At 35.4% G+C, this 17,139-nt stretch overlaps 1 protein-coding gene across 3 annotated transcripts in view; it reads left to right on the top strand.

Annotated features, from left to right (window-relative positions):
* Nucleotides 1-17,139, top strand: part of IL1RAPL1 (interleukin 1 receptor accessory protein like 1) — a 696,566-nt gene that overhangs the window by 524,461 nt on the left and 154,966 nt on the right. For all 3 annotated transcript variants that reach the window (XM_042035783.1, XM_042035787.1, XM_042035797.1), the window contains exon 6: nucleotides 6,531-6,605. In XM_042035783.1, the coding sequence (XP_041891717.1) occupies nucleotides 6,531-6,605 (75 nt within the window). The remainder of the gene's footprint in view (nucleotides 1-6,530; nucleotides 6,606-17,139) is intronic.

Here is a 17,139-nt window from a genome sequence, read left to right as displayed (position 1 = left end):
TCACACACATATCTTCAGTATCCTTACATGTATCTGCCCTCAGTTTCAACTGTTTGATTCAGCATTCACACAGTGAAACAGAATATTCTTACGGAGTGCTGCAATTCATGGCATATATGACTTTAAATGATGCCCTTGTGAATAAAAACTTATCTGAATGTAACTGAGAACTGAGATTTAAGGTTGTTAAAAGTCTCAAGCAGGTATAAAGAATTCCCTTCTTATGAAAGACCTTGCCATATATTTAGTTTTTAAAAAGCATTGATTTCTCTACTGATATATCTGAATACATAGGGCTATACCTATGTGAGGAGAAATAAAGAAAAAAACGAGCATGCTTGCATTGCATAACTTTTTTGCTCTGCTCACATTTGCTCTGAGGAATCTCAGAGTTCTCAGTATCAATATTCATCTGGACAGTGACTGTGTAGATTAATGTTTCAAGACTGCAGCTTCAGGCTGCACATAATTAATTGTATTACAATCTACTGTAGACTACTGCTACTGCCTTTTCTTTTACAGTCAATTCTATTAAAACAAAGAAATGAAACATAAAAGTATACATCAGAGAATTTCAAGGCACTGCTATTATCAACTGGAATGCTACAGTTTTTCTTCCTATTCTTATAATTACTTATGATTCCTGAATATGGCAATCGATGCCAACTTTTCATAACTGATGGCTTTCCAATGACAGTGCTTTATTTTCAGAGCCCTCTCATGAAGTAGACACTTTAACATAGCAATCTAAAACCCAAACCCATTGTTTTACTCTAGTTTCAAACCTTCTCCAGTGATGTTGGCATAAGACAATCATGCTTGACAATGCTTGAATAAATGTTCAGATGAGGTAGTTGGGAGGGTGAGTGCACCCCATGCACTTCACAGCCAGCCCTAGGACAACTCTGAGAACGTGTGGAGCAGGCAGCAGTGCCAGGCACTGCCACAGAATCATAGAATGGTGTGGGTTGGAAGGAACTTCAGGCATTATCTAGTTTCAAACCTTCTGCCATGGAAAGGGTCACCTTCCACTAGAACAGGTTGCTCAGAGCCCCATCCAGCCTGACCTTGAACACTTCCAGGGATGGGGCAGCCACAGCTTCCCTGGGCAACTTGTTCAGTCAGGCCTCCTCTATATCCCCCTCAGATATCCCTCCTCTGATGGAAATACCTTGTCTTCACAGTTATCTGCATATGACAAAATTGGCATGACAAATACAGGAGAAAAAGATGCACAGAAAATTAGCAAGAAAGTACACAGAAATGAGGAATTCTCTTAATTTTCTAAACACAAACCAAGAGATGGGGAGTCTTTTTGAACTGTGGGTTGAATTCAAAGAAGCAGTGCTGACTTCATGAAAAGAACTCCATGTCTCTGATGTCCTTTGATTTCAAAGTGTAGGACTATTTTCCTTTGCATAGCAATGAATTCTTCCCCTTATTTACTCCTGTGCTATGGTTACAATATCTTCCAGGGACATGTCAGTCATTTTTTCTAAAAATGGTCTAAGTTCATAAACATAAGAGGCTTAATCTCATTGTGTTATCTCAAATCTCAGAGAGATCAAAAGGATTTTCATCCTCAAAAAACAATTTCTACTTCAATAAAACAGTTGAAGCAGAAATGTTCTAAAATATGTATAACTCAGACTGGACAAGTAAGGCAACTATTCCTGTGATTTTTTGCCCTTGGATGAAATGTCCAGACAATAAACTGGCTTTCTGATTTGCAGGCAATTCCACACAACCGCGTCTTCCTCTAAGAAATTAAAACCTTTTGTAGTTATTTTCAAGGGAGAATCCGTGAGCACTTCGTAAAACAGATGTAAACCTAGATCTTTGGAATTATAATTTTTCTATTATAAAGCTTGTGCATTTTGAGTTAGCTCAGTTTTGATATCCAGATTAGTGCTATTTTGATGTACAGGTTGAATTAAGATATCTTCATTACACGTGTTGAAATCTAACAGTTGGCTGGTCTCTCCAAGTAACAGTGTTTTGCACAGAGCAGGTCTATGTACATATCATGTGACCACATTCATCTAAAGCTAAAGCAGCAGTGTGGGAAGAGGAGTATGGAAGTCAGTGGCTGATATAAAAATATTATCTTCTGGTTGTTTCCAGCTGGGTGACTGATTGTGGTGGCTTTCACTTTCATTACCACAAGACAAATTGTTCAATATATTCTAAATGTACATCCAATCTGATAGACATGGAATGTGAATTTAGTCACTTTTTCTCTGAGCAGGATCAATATGTCTGCAGCTGACTGGTATCTCTGAACTTGTATATTAATTTTTAATAAATCTTCAGAATTGGTTACTTCACCTTTTTATTTTTTTAACTTTAGTTTACTTCAAGTTTGACACACATTTGTTTTCAAACCATTCATCAAAGATGGTTCAGAAGTCAAACATAAGATGAGCTGTAAACTTGATTTATGATCAAACAGCTTTCCTTTAAAAGGCACTGACCTATCAAACCCCCCTTTTTTTTTTCAGAGAGGAATATACCAATTTTGGTAAACTGTGTCTGGGATAATGTTCTTGACTCTTAAGTGGGGGCTATGGGGCGAGTGAAAAACAAAACCAAAAAAAAAGTGAGAAGAGAAAGAAAAAACCAAGAGGGAGGAAGGGAAAAGTGAATCCATGCATCAGTAGATAATAATATCTAGGGACTAAGATTCTTGCCAAGAGACTTGAGAATTCCCTCATGCAAGAATAGGAATCTAAGCACTTTGTTCCTCCTCTATGACAGCCACATTGATAAGTACTACCTGGTGGGAAGAGGATCTTCTCTTTATATTTTTAAACATATTCAAAAGAATTTTTGTTCTTTGCATAGAGTGCAGAACAGGAAGTGCTTTGAAATCCTGGATATTTTTGTAGGACATGAAAATTATTGCCTTCCTACCTCTATTTATAAAAAAAAAAGAATAAAAGGTATTTAAGTTGTTAAAGAGACCAGATGTAGTTTTAAGTTTTATAAATTTTGTTAGGTTCTTGCTATTTAATAAAAGTTTAGGAAGAAAGGATTAAAATATGGTTTTGCTGTTCAATTTAGTAGGTAACTGTGCCTCAATATATCCATCTGAAAAGAATATTGATTTTGAATAGCTTCTCACATGACCTAGTTAAGAAGTCATTCCCCATGATTTTAATGATAGGAAAAAGCTTATAGGAGACACATAGGTCTACTCCAGAGGTTCTAAACTAAATGAGGATTGTGCTAACTCTGTGCTCTCCATTAATATTGCTATCTGGGGAGAGTGTACACTTGAGAGGTGGAGAGGCAGCTAGAGAAATTCCTACCTCTGCATCAGTCCACAGGGATTAATATGCGAGAACATGCTTACACACATCTTCAGGATAAGAAATGGATCAAATAGCAGACATTAACAGCCCTGACTGACTGAGAAAAATTTTCAGATCAGCTTGGAAAATTTGATAGTTTAAGCACATCAGTTATTAAAATTCTTTTCCTTGCCTATATTACTCATATTCACAGTATTTCCCTACAGTCTAAAACCCTGGAATGCAGAGTACCCAAGGATATTTTTACTTTTCTGGACAGGTGAAGGAGTTGGCCCTGGGAAATGTGATTGCTGATAGTATAGACATAGTCACAACAGTGTGAGGTTGGTAGACATCAAAAGGAATGCAATGCTGGGATGCTTTCCCCAATTTAGAGTTTTTAGAGTTGCATCATCTTACTAAATATTAACTCTTACTGGCTACAAAGATTGGTAACTATCCCTTTAAAATAAGCATGTGACACAACTTCTATTTTATCTTTGTTTTACTATTGATTAGGGGGGTTTTGTACTCCTGAAGGATGAAACAGGGTTCACTCTCAGCAAAATGGGAGGAATGGGTGACAAATTAGAGAATAGAGATGCTCCTTCAGGAAGCCTTGAAAAGTTGGAGAAAATCATGGAGTCCAACAAAGGCAATGTCTTTGTCTAGTAGTGGAATAATCCCGTGCAGCAGAGTAGAAGCTGAGACTGACTGAGTAGGAAAAAGCTTTGCAGGAATGGTCCTGTCAGCCCAGGTGGACAGTAAGTTGAGCATGAGTTGGCAAAGTCCAACTGCACAGCTCTTGGCAAGAATTTATCCAGCATGTCTGGGAGGGTGATCATTCCCAGCCCTGTAGTGTCTGTGAGGCCTCACCTGGGACACTGACGAATTTGAGCCCTTTGCTGTTCAAATGACAGATGTACTGGACTGAGTCCTGTGCAGGGCCACTGGGTGGTTGGCAGCTGGAACACCCAAAGTGGTGAAATCTGCATCCATGACGATGTTCAAAATGTCCTCTATTGGACCTGCTTCCAACAGGAGGTTGGATCACTCGGCTTCCAAAGGATCCTTCTAGCCTACATGCTCCTGTGATTCTGATACACCAGTTATGTGTCTAAATTATTATTTTCAGTAGCATTTGTTTTGTTAAATTTTGTATTAAATCTCATAAATTATGGGAAAATTAAACTGGGCAAAATTTTTATAATAACTTCATACTTCTGTTGAAGGATGATTTACCTCCACACATCCTGGGCCTATTCATTTAAAAGTAGAAAACCTCTTTGAGACCTGAGTTATAGGACCATAAAAGTAATGTTGATCTTGGCTTAAACTGATAAAAAATGCTGGTTTCTAATCTTCTTATTTGTTGCATTAACTCCACAAGTTACTATATCTTTACTTAAAATCTGATCACAGTTTCAAAACAGATTTAGAACAACAATGACTCAGAAGACATTATCTGATGAATAGTAATTGAGTTGAGAATGACAGAACTGCAAAATTAAATTTAAATTCATAGTGGATGTTTAAAAAATGCCGATGTGCTGATGCATTATGAGCCTTTACAGAGAAGTTAAGAAATGGGAATGACTAATTTTACAGTTTAAGATGAAAATATATTTTGAATCCTTTTCCCTTCCACCCACTTTGGCCTTTAAGGAAAAAAAGACAGAGAGACAAAAAGAGGTAAAAAGAATTAACATTGGTGTAAAGAAAAGTAGCAACCCAGAGATGATGTCAAAAAGTCCTTCACAACTGCAGCTGTCTTCACAGTCTGTAGTGCAGAATGATTTCCCATAGAGACTAGAAGCTGTAAGAAGAATGAACTGAAAGAAGGTCTGTGGGCCAAGTACACATCTTTTCTGATTCCTGAATTTTGATTCATTGCTAGATCTGATGGGTTAACACCCCTGATACCAGCTGAGTGGGTTTATGCTTTTATCATATAAAGGATAATCTCTGTAAAGCAGAAACAAGAGTTGATAATGGTTCCATTCTGTAATTGTCTCAAAGTTGAAATTAAATGCTGTACCTTTTAAAGAACATTGATAATTTACTAAAAGACCAGAGGAAACATAGTGAAGAGAATGCAACTAAACTTCTGCTATTCCACTGACAGGAGATGAATGTGTTTAGTAGATTAAGCCCATACACATATGGGTATGTGTGTATGTCAGTAAGAAAAGGAGCATTGATTTTGACAAGTTGAAGGGAACAAATATTCTAGAGCTATATCAAAATGTCAAATGTATTTTAAGTCTGCGACAGCCCATAATCTGTGTTAAGAACTGAAGTATGAATTGATGTTGAAAAGCAGAATATCAAAATGTTGCAGGTGACTAGAAAAGTTGGAAATTTTCCATGAATATTTACTATCAGTATTAAAAGAAAAAAAATCATTCTTTTTTTTTCATATGGCATGCACTCATCTGTCAGACATAGCAAAGAGGACACTTGCTAAGAACAAAAGTAGTAAGAATCAATGGTGCTTCTATGAATTAAGTAGACAGATGTTATATTTAGTAGAACAGCATTGTTTATATACATGCATGGTTTGAACACACTTCATCAACCTTCAGAAGGTTTTTGACCACTACAAAATTCTTTCTATTCCACTATTGCATAAGTCTACTAATATTATTTCAGGGTAGACCAAAAGGGAAGAGGGAAGGCATCTTGTTAGGAATCTTGACATTATTTCATTGTATCCATTCCTTTGATTTTGAAAACTTAGCCTTTTTCTAGTACTCCCCTTCACAAAGCTTCAGTGTTGGTAATATCTTTTCAAATAAAATTTTTGTCAAATATTCAAACTTGTTTTACAGTAATTGATTTGATGTTATTTATCTGTTAATGACTGTACTTTATAGAAAAGTAATTAAATATCACAGAAAACTATGAAATTCTGGATAATATTTACAAAAATAGAAAATTGCAATGTCACTGCATTTTTTTTTTAGTTGGTTAGTTTTGGGGATTTTGTTGTTTTTGTTTTGTTGCTTGGGGGTTTTTTGTGGGAGTTTAAAGAAATTACTTTTTTTCATACAAGGGCCTTTAATTTTGGTGCCATATTTACTGTCTAAGCAAAAACATTTACAGCTACTGAAGGCATGAACATTATTGAAACAAAAGAAAAACCAAAGACTTCCTGATACAATAGGTATAAAACCAAGTCTTAGTCTATCCAATAATAATCAGAACACTATATATGTGAATTTCTTTCTTTTCTAGCACCACTAACAGATAAACCACCAAAGCTTTTACACCCCTTGGAGAGTAAGCTAACAATTCAGGAGACCCAGTTAGGTAAGTAGCAAACATAACCTCTGTTCAAATTATATGAAGGAATTTGACATGTTAATGTATTATGGTAATGTGATGGCATGTTGGCATTAATAATTTAATTGAAAAGGCATTAAAAATATGTTTATTCCATACAGAGATGTATGATATATCATCTAGAAGACCGTTGTTCATAAAAAACTTTTAATAATTCATACTGAATGCTAGCTTTTGATTACTGATACTGGGTTTTATCTTGCTGAAAGTCAACAATTACAAGAGTATCTGAACTTTTCTTTCTAAACTTTCCCTCTTCTGTATATTCATACGTGCTGTGGGTTTCATTGGGATTTTGTGATTTAAGTTCTGCTCGGAAGACTTCTGTGCTTTGGTGGCTGCTTACAGAATTGCAAAATATTTTGTAATGACAAAGGTTGTGCCAGTCAAATCATCCAGCAAACAGTAGTGTTATCATAATAACATCTGATTATTCTGAATTCGTGGATATTTATGTATAGATGAATGAAGAGAAATTGATGCATGAAGAAAGCATTTTGGTTCCTTTTTTCTAGTCTAGTGGCTGGTGGGTATGATTGGTCACTTTAGTGTCCTACTTCTGGAGAAGCTGAGTGCATGAGTTACTAGATTTTGTAGGATATAGCAATTTATCTCTTTTTTGTATTGGCAATGAGGGCAACTTGTGAGAAACAAACAGTAGGTTGCACTGGAATTATGGTGTCAGAACAGTAACCTAGTGATAGATTTTCTAGCATGTCGGCTACAGGAGAAAATGGAAACCAGTCTGGTGGAAACAAACCTCATAGAAAAAAAAATATATAAATCTCATAGAAAGAAAATAGTGCAAGTAAAGCTTGCATTCTGTGCAAGTAAAGTGCATTCTGCAACACAACATCAGACAAAGCAGAAGGCTTGCAAATTAATTCTGACAGTCGTTGGCAGAGCATTTTATGGGGATTACTACTTAATGGCCAATAATGTCCAGGGAATAACTCATCTTTTCTTTGATATTAATAAACTATTACTTTGAATGATTCAGGCTAGCCAGGTAAAATTCTGATATGCTAATATACAGGTTTTTTCAGAAACTATTATATAGAAAAGGACACATGTAGCATGTTTCCTTCTAGAGCTACTTTCTGTTGTTCTGAAGGTATTGTTTCTGATATACTGACTCAGAAAACCTTTCCTGTATGCCAGTCCTTAATGATTTCATGTTGTTTGAACACAAGACTAGGGAACAGAGAACAAAGTGACTCTGCACATTTGTTTTTCAACTAATGTTGCTTACTGAGATATTTTTGATGAAAAAAAATCAAAAACAAAAGGCAGAACCTTTCTGGGCTAGAATGTTGTCCTGCTAAATATACTGTATGGTAAGACTATTTCAAGAAGAGTGTAATTATTAATGGCTAGCTAGAGGCTTTTTTGTCTACGAGTTTTAGAATTAGTCTCAGTTTTGTTTTCTCAAAGTTCTAAGAAACATATAAAATAATTTGAAAAGAGCTGGGTTTGAAAAAGATACTTTTCAGAAAACTAAATAGCTGTTGGTGGATATAAAAGAGTTAACTTGAAAATGTCATTTTCAGACACAAATGGGAAAGTCTGACCATAAATTAATGTGAAGTTACAGTACTTAGCCTTATATCAAGAAGCTACAAGAATATATTAATTTGTTGTTTAAAAGCCTGTGAAAAAGCCTTTGAGAACTGGAATGAGTGAAAAAAATTGGTAGTTCCCTAACATGAAAACTGTGTTGTTCTGCTCTTAGATTTAATGCCTTGGTCCTGCTGGATAACCTTCAAAAGGTCTGTGTTTCCCTGAGGAAAGCCAGTGTTCATTTCTGAGGGTCAGTTCATACCTTGCAAAAGATGAGAATACTTTAATGTTGGAATAATGCCAAGATTCACTTGGATAGTTCTCGAAGCCAGGCGAATCCTACTCAGATGAGTCTTGGGGTCACCACATTTTGTGACCAGTCTAGATACTGCCAGAAAATGTTAATCCTCCAGAATGTGTTTGGAATGGTGTGTTTGTCCCTTACTTGGCAAATAAATGTGTTGGTGGACACTGAAGAAGTGGAATGGGTGATATTCCCGTTCCAAAAGAAAAGACAGAGCAAGGAACTAGGAGCTTGGGGCAGTCCAGGATTTCTTTAGCAGGTCACCAGTTGGTGGGGATCTGGGGCAATCCCTGCTCCCCTTCCACATTTCTGTCCTTCTCACCTTGCAGTCCTCCAGCCTGAGTTGGAAACGAAGCAGGTTACGTGTGTCAGGGGATGTTCTGGGATGTACATACCTACCTTACAGGGATTTGTGTAGCTCCAGGTGCTCATGGTGTACTGGAAAGTCAATAGTGATGATTCACCTCCAAATCTTCCCCTGCTGGCAGGCCCCTGTGGAGCAGTGCTTGGCACACTTCTGAGGAAGACCTCAGTAATATCAGCACATTTTCTGTTGAAAGAGCTACTGGACTTCAGTTCTTAAATAGAACACCTCCATGCAGTATCTAAACCAAGGTGTATCTAACTCCCAAGACAAGTCTAAGACATAACTTACTCATTTGGCTACAGCACTGCTGAGTAACAGAGATATAAGACATAGTGGCTTCTTCTATACACCAGCAACTAAAATTAATGTCGTGGGACCACACACCTGTTGTGTTATTGTCTTGCTTGGCTTCCATAAAACAGCATCAGACTGAGATGTGACTGCAGGAAGGAGTTTCTCTAAGGGGTGACTGATATGGCATAAGTCATCTGCAGTCTGACTTGCTAAGGCAAAAGGTAAGAAACCAGAGCCGAAGAATCTGCACACCTCAATCCTAGGAACCCACAGGCTCCCATCATGCTCAAGTTATCCACAGTTCTTTGAGGAAAAGGTGTCCTGCTATTCAACTGGTATTTGGAGTGTGTTAAGCATGGCTGCACTGCAATCAGAAACTTTAGAGAGTCACTGGTATCTGGAGAATTCATCAGAAATATCTTTTTATTACACTGAATAGTAACCAGAAATGCATGAGATGGAAGCACAGGATAAAATTGAAGGAGAAGTTAATTTCTTAAAGGCTTTTCATAAAAAACAACGTGGGAGAGCCAAGGAATGAAGTAGAGAAAACCTAGATGAGGAAAGAAAGATTAGTTTCTGGACTTTATGTCTTTTGTTTGTTACTTCACTTCCAATTTTGCAATCAATTACTTAATCCTGTTGCAAGGGTAAAAAATGCTAATTACTTTCAAGTTTTTCTCCTGTTAAAAGGGCTTTTAGGTAGATATGTGACCCCACTATAAACTACTTCTCTGGAAACACATCTCCAGATAAAATATTATGGTAAATACAGTCCTTAAAAGATCATGTACTGCAAAGCTTGGAGCTGTAAGAAGATGAAGAGTGTTTTCAGCTCTAAGCCACTCTGTGGTCTGGTGGCAGCATAGGCCAGGGAGGGGAGAAAAGCTGGCAGTGAACAGGTGGCCAGGGGAGGCACAGTGTGGGAATAAGAACATGATGATCCAAGGAACTGCATTCCACAGCTAACCAAATCATGTGTACAAATCCCTGCTAATATAAAACCCCCTTGTAATAGTAATGAAAACAAAAATCTGAAAATACAAACACAGACCTGCTCAGGAAGGCATTAATTAACATTGCTTCTTATATATCTGAAATCCTAAAATTTTGGGTAACTATTTTTAATTCTAGGGTCATGCAGATGTTATGTATTTATGATAGAAATATATAATATCCATGATTTGTAAATGTATTTTAAAATATATATATTCTGGGATTTTTTATTGGTAAATTCTGAGTTTTTTCAGTTTCACCTTTCAGGTTACAGTGTTTTTCCCACTAATGCTGTCCAATAAATGCTCCCATCAAGGAAACAAAGAATACTATTAGCCTGACTCAAGAAAGTCTGATTTTAGTAACCAGTTGGTTCATGTCATGTTACTAAAGAAGACAGATATGATTCCACAACAGATAGTAATGGATCTGGATTAAAACATTACAAAACATGAAATAATTATTTTAAACACCTCACAAGCTAGTTAGCCTCTGTCCTCCCCACTTTTTCAATGTATCTTCTGCTTCTGCACAAGGCTGTAATTTGACATGCAAAATTCACCCAGGAAAATAAAGCTATTGTTGAATTATTTTTAGCTAGGTAGGCTTGATGTTAGAGAAGAGAAACAAAAAAAAAAAAAAAAGGAATAAAGTATTTCCAGCACTATATGAATGGACCTAAAAGATAAGTTTGTACAGGAAGCAAGACACTTTCCCTGATGATCTGAATAAACTGATTCTCCTGAATTGTATCCAACCCAAAAAAAGTTACTTGTGACCAAATACGCAGTGAATACCTGTCCTGTTTTTATCTAAGGAATTATTTTGATAAAATTAAATTAATTACTACATAGTGAATTGGGGATTTCTTCTTTCTCACCCTTCCCTGCATAGATTCAAGAAAAAGTTTCATTGGACTACTTTTAATATATTATTTCTAAAGCAGTAATAGAAAGAAGCTCCCCATCAGGGACAGGAGAATGCTGGTTCATTTATAGCATTGTGTTGCATTAAAACCTTCCACACAAATTGACCTTGTTAATGATAAAAGCCGTCCTTAACTAGATCAAACAGTAGATGTATAAATAAATTAACTAAAGTGACATGAGATAACTAGCAATCAGTGACTCCTTTCAGGATGGAAATTGAATTGAAAGAATATTCAATAAACAAACAAAACCAAAAAAACCCAAACAAACCTAAAAGTGTCTTTGACAATTTTTCCTACCAAGATATACATGAAAATATAAACCAAGCATTCAGGAAAATCATATACAGGGCAATATTTATCCGATTGGAGCAGAAGTTTGCATATTGCTGTCAATTTTGCTGTCTTTTTGTCAGTGATAATAGCTAGATGTGCTAACCAGTTCAAGACTTGTTGATGTAGACTCTGAGGACTATTATGGGAGAGACGTGGAAAAATGGAGAGCCCATGAAGTGTCAGAAACAGCAATAATAACAATGAGGGGTTTTTAGTCAATTTAAGCAAATTTAGTAAATATAAGTATTATCTTCTGGTTTTTATAAACGTGCATAAGCAGGATCATTTGGTTGGAAGGGAAGAAAAGACTAAAAAAAACTTCTCTTTATTTCTCTGAAGCAGTGCTATTAGGAAGGTCTTTAGCATGTATGTACATTTTTTCAGTCAAACCAGATACAACCTGACCAAAATTGCATGTGGGTTCTTTTACACATTCTACTTTAAAGAGAGAAAATAACTTTAAATTTTTTAATTGAAATTTTCAGCTCAGCTTTCAAATTCCAGATGGAGAAGTATAGCATTAAAGTGTGCTCCCAACAAAGGTCTTGATTTAGGAAAAAAAAAAATCTAGTGAAGAGAGTGATAAGGGATGTTTTAATCTCTAAAATCTGACTATCCAAAAAAAAAAAAAAAAAAAAAAAAGTGTTTGCAAGGTACCCTACACTCCCTTCTTTAAACTTTCAACCTTCAGATTGCATTAATACAGCTATTCTGTAGCTGAGGCTATCCATGAAGGCCCTAATATAGTTTACTAAAGAGACAATAAGTGAGTCAGAAACATTCAACTGCACTAAGAAAAAGTTTGTGCTTACAGTCCAGTGATAACATCAGCTGATTTTCCTTCCACTCTTTTCCCTTACTTAATCAAATCCTAAAACGTCATGGTTAAGATATTAAAAATAGCATATGTATTTTAAAGGCTTCTTTTTCTCTCCTTATGCACTTGTGTGTGTCTGAGAATAAATATATATACATGTATACCTAATCTCTCCCTATCTATCTATCTATCTACATATATATATATATCTATCTCACATATTTTTTTATGCATGGACAAAACTTGACAATACATTTGTTCAAATTTTATCCCACTTTATCAATGCTTCCTCTGGGAGATATTTATCTGATTTAAGGGTGGAATAGTAAAACTTTTTTATTCCTGCTAGGTTATAATCCGTTGAGAAATGTCTGCTCTAGAAAGTACTATGTACCATACTTCTCTTTTAAAAATCTAAGCAGGATTTAATGGAATCAACTGTGTCTGTTCAGTACCTCTGCAACGATGTACACTTGATTCTTTATGTACAGATTAGGTGTATGAGAATATTCTATTTCAGATTGTTTGTGCAATACAACCAGTTTATTTTGATAAGATGAGAGAAGGCTATGGAACCTGAGAAGACTTGACGTATCAGTTGGGTAATCCAGAAGATTGGGTTCCTATAAAAGAGTTAAAATATCAAAAATCATTTGTTCCTTACTAGTGGAGTGAAATATAATCAGATACAGCAAAACCTCTGTAGGAATACTCTGTGGAAGCAAGGTATAACTTATTGTAGCCAAGATCACAATAAGTACAGAGTACCACATACCAAGAAATGCAATTTAGGCATATATCATACATTATTTCATGTGAAATTTTAGTCCTAAAAAGACTGGAATTTTATAAATTTGAAACATCAGGAATCATATGGTTGTGTAATCATTTTTTGCCAGATTTTTTGCTTCAAGTTATACTTTGTGTTTCTGAATTATATGTAGGGACTTTTTCATATATGATGCTGAAAAACATGTGTGTTTCCTTGCATTAAAAAAAACCCCAAACCATCATACAATGGTGCTATGCAAAAACATTAAAATGTTAAACAGCAAATGACAAACTCAAAATTTAATATTGTGTACCATCATTAATAACGATATTTAAATTAACTAACTCCTCCAGAATATCTTGCTATAGGAAAACAGATCTCTTGTGAGCAGCAAAGTTATTCATACATAAAACTAATCTCAAGAATAATGTATTGGTGAAATGACAAACAGTACTACAGTTTTTACTCAGGAATTTACAGATTTACTCAGGAATTTACAGTTTTCACAGGAATTAATCTGCTTTCCAGTTCTAGAATAAATGCTTTCCAGCCTTATTGGTAAAGTCAGCATATGCTCATGTAGTTCAGAGAAGGAGTTTTGCATGGAGCTGTATCGAACACTGTTTTTGTCTTAGACATAGTGTGGAACTGTATTAAGATTTAGTGCTGCACACAGGTTTTGTTCTGAAAAATCGATCTAAATCTGCAGGAATTCTTAATTGCAATAATTATCGGGGATTTGGCTTGTCTTGTCACCAGAAAATGGAAAGTTATTTGAAGGAACACTAAGGGTCTGGAGGGCTTAAATGCTTTAGATAAACTCTTATAGTTTAGGAAACAGTACTATGAATATTTTGAAGCAATCAGCTGAACAGGATCTTTTTTATGTTTGTTAAGAGATGTGTAACATTGAGACTCCAGATTGTGCATTCTGAAGTGCTATTCCTCTCTATTTTCATAGGATATGATGGATGAATACACAGGATATATAACCTCAAGATATAATCAACACATATTTGTCATAAATATCCAATTTTTAGCTATTTAATTTTACATAATTAATATCTGAGGAACCTGAAAATAAAAAAAAAAAACAACCAGAAATTCTATTTGATGCTATGTAGCATAGCTGATATTAAAATATGAAAATAATTCCAACAACAGTTTACATATGGCATGTATTATAAACCTTTATATAGCATTTTGTTTCTAATGAATGCATGATGATGAACGATAGGTCAGTGCATTCCTTTGTTATGGCGTAGGCTTGAGAATATTAGGATACACATCATTACTAGTCTAAATTTCATATTGATAAAAAATGACCAGCAATGTGTTCAACATTCACATACCAGACATAACTGGTGTCCTGTATCTGTCTTAGAATGCTCTAAAGAGTTATAAACAAAAGATAACACAGCAGTATTTTCCACAATCTGTCCTCTTTTAATTTTTTATTCTTTTGCCTGAGGTAAAATTCTGACAGTGGACTACTTAGGTACTTTTGTTCATTTCCACACAAGAAAATAAAATATCACCTGAAAAGAGAGGTTTATTAAGCACTTAGTTTTCATGCCAGTCTGTAAGTATACACAAGTAAAAGACCAAATGCAAAAAACCCCAGGTGTTAAACACTTGTTTCACTGCTCAGAGGTAACCCTTGAGAACCACGGAGCTAGGAAGTTAGAGAGAGAAGGCATGGAGTTCAGTAAGCCCAAAATTTAAATTTACAGGATACAGTTATTTGTGAAGCCTTGAGCATCTTCCTGGAGCTCTGCAGCAAATGTCACCTTCTAATGAATCAGTCATTTCAGATGCCTAAAGTATCCTTCACATGGTTATGTACTATATTACCAATATACTGGTGTGATTCCAACAGCTAGTGTGCAACAACTGAAAATATTGGAAAAGAAATATTAGGAAAATGTTATACTTACCATGAAATAAAACATATCAAGTGACTATTCATGTTCACTACAGAAATAAATGAAGCACATACTTCAGTTAACCACATTAGGCTTATTTAGAAAAAATTATAACAAGCATTGCAAAATTACTTCTCTGTACGCTAATATAATGAATAGATTGGAGATGTGAGGCTGTAGGGTCATAAGTTTTGTTTCTTTCACAGCTTTCAAAGCAATTAATTTGAAGTAATAAATGCTTGTAATTTTTAATCATTCATTCACGGTCAGATTTTTCATGAGATATCTAAGAGCATGCATGGTACATTTCTCCTCATTAGCTTCTTGCTGATTTTATAGTATGTTCAGAGCTTGATACAAAGATACCTATAGGTTTATAGTAGAGAATTTTTGTGGGGTTTTTGCGTGTGGTTTTAATCTCCCACTAGTTTTTATTAAACAGAGCATTCATCCCACTTAAGTCAAAATTAGAGAATTTCTGTTTGGAAGACCTTTTCAACTTTTAATAAAGACATTCAATACTCATACAAAGCAAGATGACTTAAAAATACAGCAGCCAATATTATAGTTTTTTCTACCTTTTTCAAGTGGCAATTATTCTCACAACTGATATTTTATCATAGCTACAGTATTCAAAGTGCCATTTACAGTCTCCCAATGCTTTTGAAAGGTCAGGCACTTAAAAAAGGTTATAAATGCAAATAATTTCCATCATGTGATACTCAAAACAGTGACATTATTCTTCTTTACAAAAAAACCAAACAGAAGTCACATTTAGAAGGACAAAATCCAAGACAAAATATTTTGGAACTGCTGTTAGGGAATGAATGATCTTTAGGTTTTTTTCAAATGTTCAGAATAATTTACTTACTATAGTGAACACACTTACAAATATGTTACCAACAATAACAGTTCAACCTAGTTTAAATCAAAAACTTAGATGAGGACTAAAATGCTATTGTAGTAGTTACTGGAGGGACATGTTTAAGGCATAACTCAGTGTATTTGAAAGACTTTTCTAAGAGTGTTGATACCAATTACAATTCACTGCCTGGATTTTGGTTTCATGAATATTTGCATCTTTTTTCACAGCTGTTTTATTTGGGAGTTCCTTATATCAGTTTCTCCTTGAGGTAAAGTGGAAAATGGAGGTAAAAAATGGATTTTGGTTTCCAGGGCAGACTGAGCCAACAGTTCAAGAGGGAACTATACAGGCTCCTACTTGTACAGCAGAAAGGGGCCTGGAGAGGAGGAACATTTTGCTACTGTTTCCTGCAGTTTCTGGACATGCAAACGCCTTGGTTTTGTTATTTTCTGTTTAAAATGATTTTGAAACAGTCATCATAAAAGAGAAAATTACCAAAAACCCCAACATAAGACCCCTAAACCCCTTTTAGAGTAAGATGCTCAAAACACATTAAGATGCCTAACTTCTGTTGCTGTCAATACCTTTGTGTTCCTGCTATTTTTATATTAGGCAGAATGCTCACTTTTTTTTCAGTTGATACCTCTGGCTCAAATAGGCTCCTGAATTAGTCGGTAGAGCCTCTGGAGAGGACACAATTTCTCCTGGCAGCTGTGTCAGCCATTAATGGTGTGATGTTTCGTGATTGCTTTAAAGAGGTGTAAATCTGTGCTACTCTGACACTTGCCTCCTGTCACACTCCTCTTATTCCATCCAGCTTCAGCACTCTTCCTTACAGGGCTGAAAAGTGATTTAAAGGAAAGAGAAGCAATTTAAGCTGTATGAATTTCTATGCTGATGTTCACATGAGTGCAACAAACCCTCATGCCAATATGTGGTGAGAGTGGGAATTATAGCCAGGGAGAAAAGGTGGGAGAAGGTGTTTTGGCTCAAACTGATAATGAAACATCACTCTAAGTTCACACTTGGTCACAGTAGATTCCCAAAAATGTCAATATGAATCAAGAGGCATCTGTGTGACATAAAACATATCACACCAGAGTGGAACTTCTTTGCATCTTCCCATAAAGGTGGCTTTGCATGGACTTTGGCAAATTGACAACTTGTTGGATTTTAGACTATTTTTTTAGACATCTAGGATGACATACCTGAACTTGAAGGGTATGAATGTCTTCTTTCATGACACCTCTATACAGCAGGTGAATGAATGACAAATTCCAAAAATATTTAAAATGTAACTTTCAGAAATATTTTACATTGAGCCATTTAACAAGAAT

Source organism: Corvus kubaryi, unplaced genomic scaffold, assembly GCF_017639235.1.
Source record: "Corvus kubaryi isolate FWS band 111438036 unplaced genomic scaffold, C.kubaryi_AGA036_p1.0 133, whole genome shotgun sequence".
In the NCBI taxonomy this organism is placed as follows: domain Eukaryota; kingdom Metazoa; phylum Chordata; class Aves; order Passeriformes; family Corvidae; genus Corvus; species Corvus kubaryi.
Note: the sequence above shows the minus strand (reverse complement) of the source record. Positions and strands in the feature narration are given on the sequence as shown.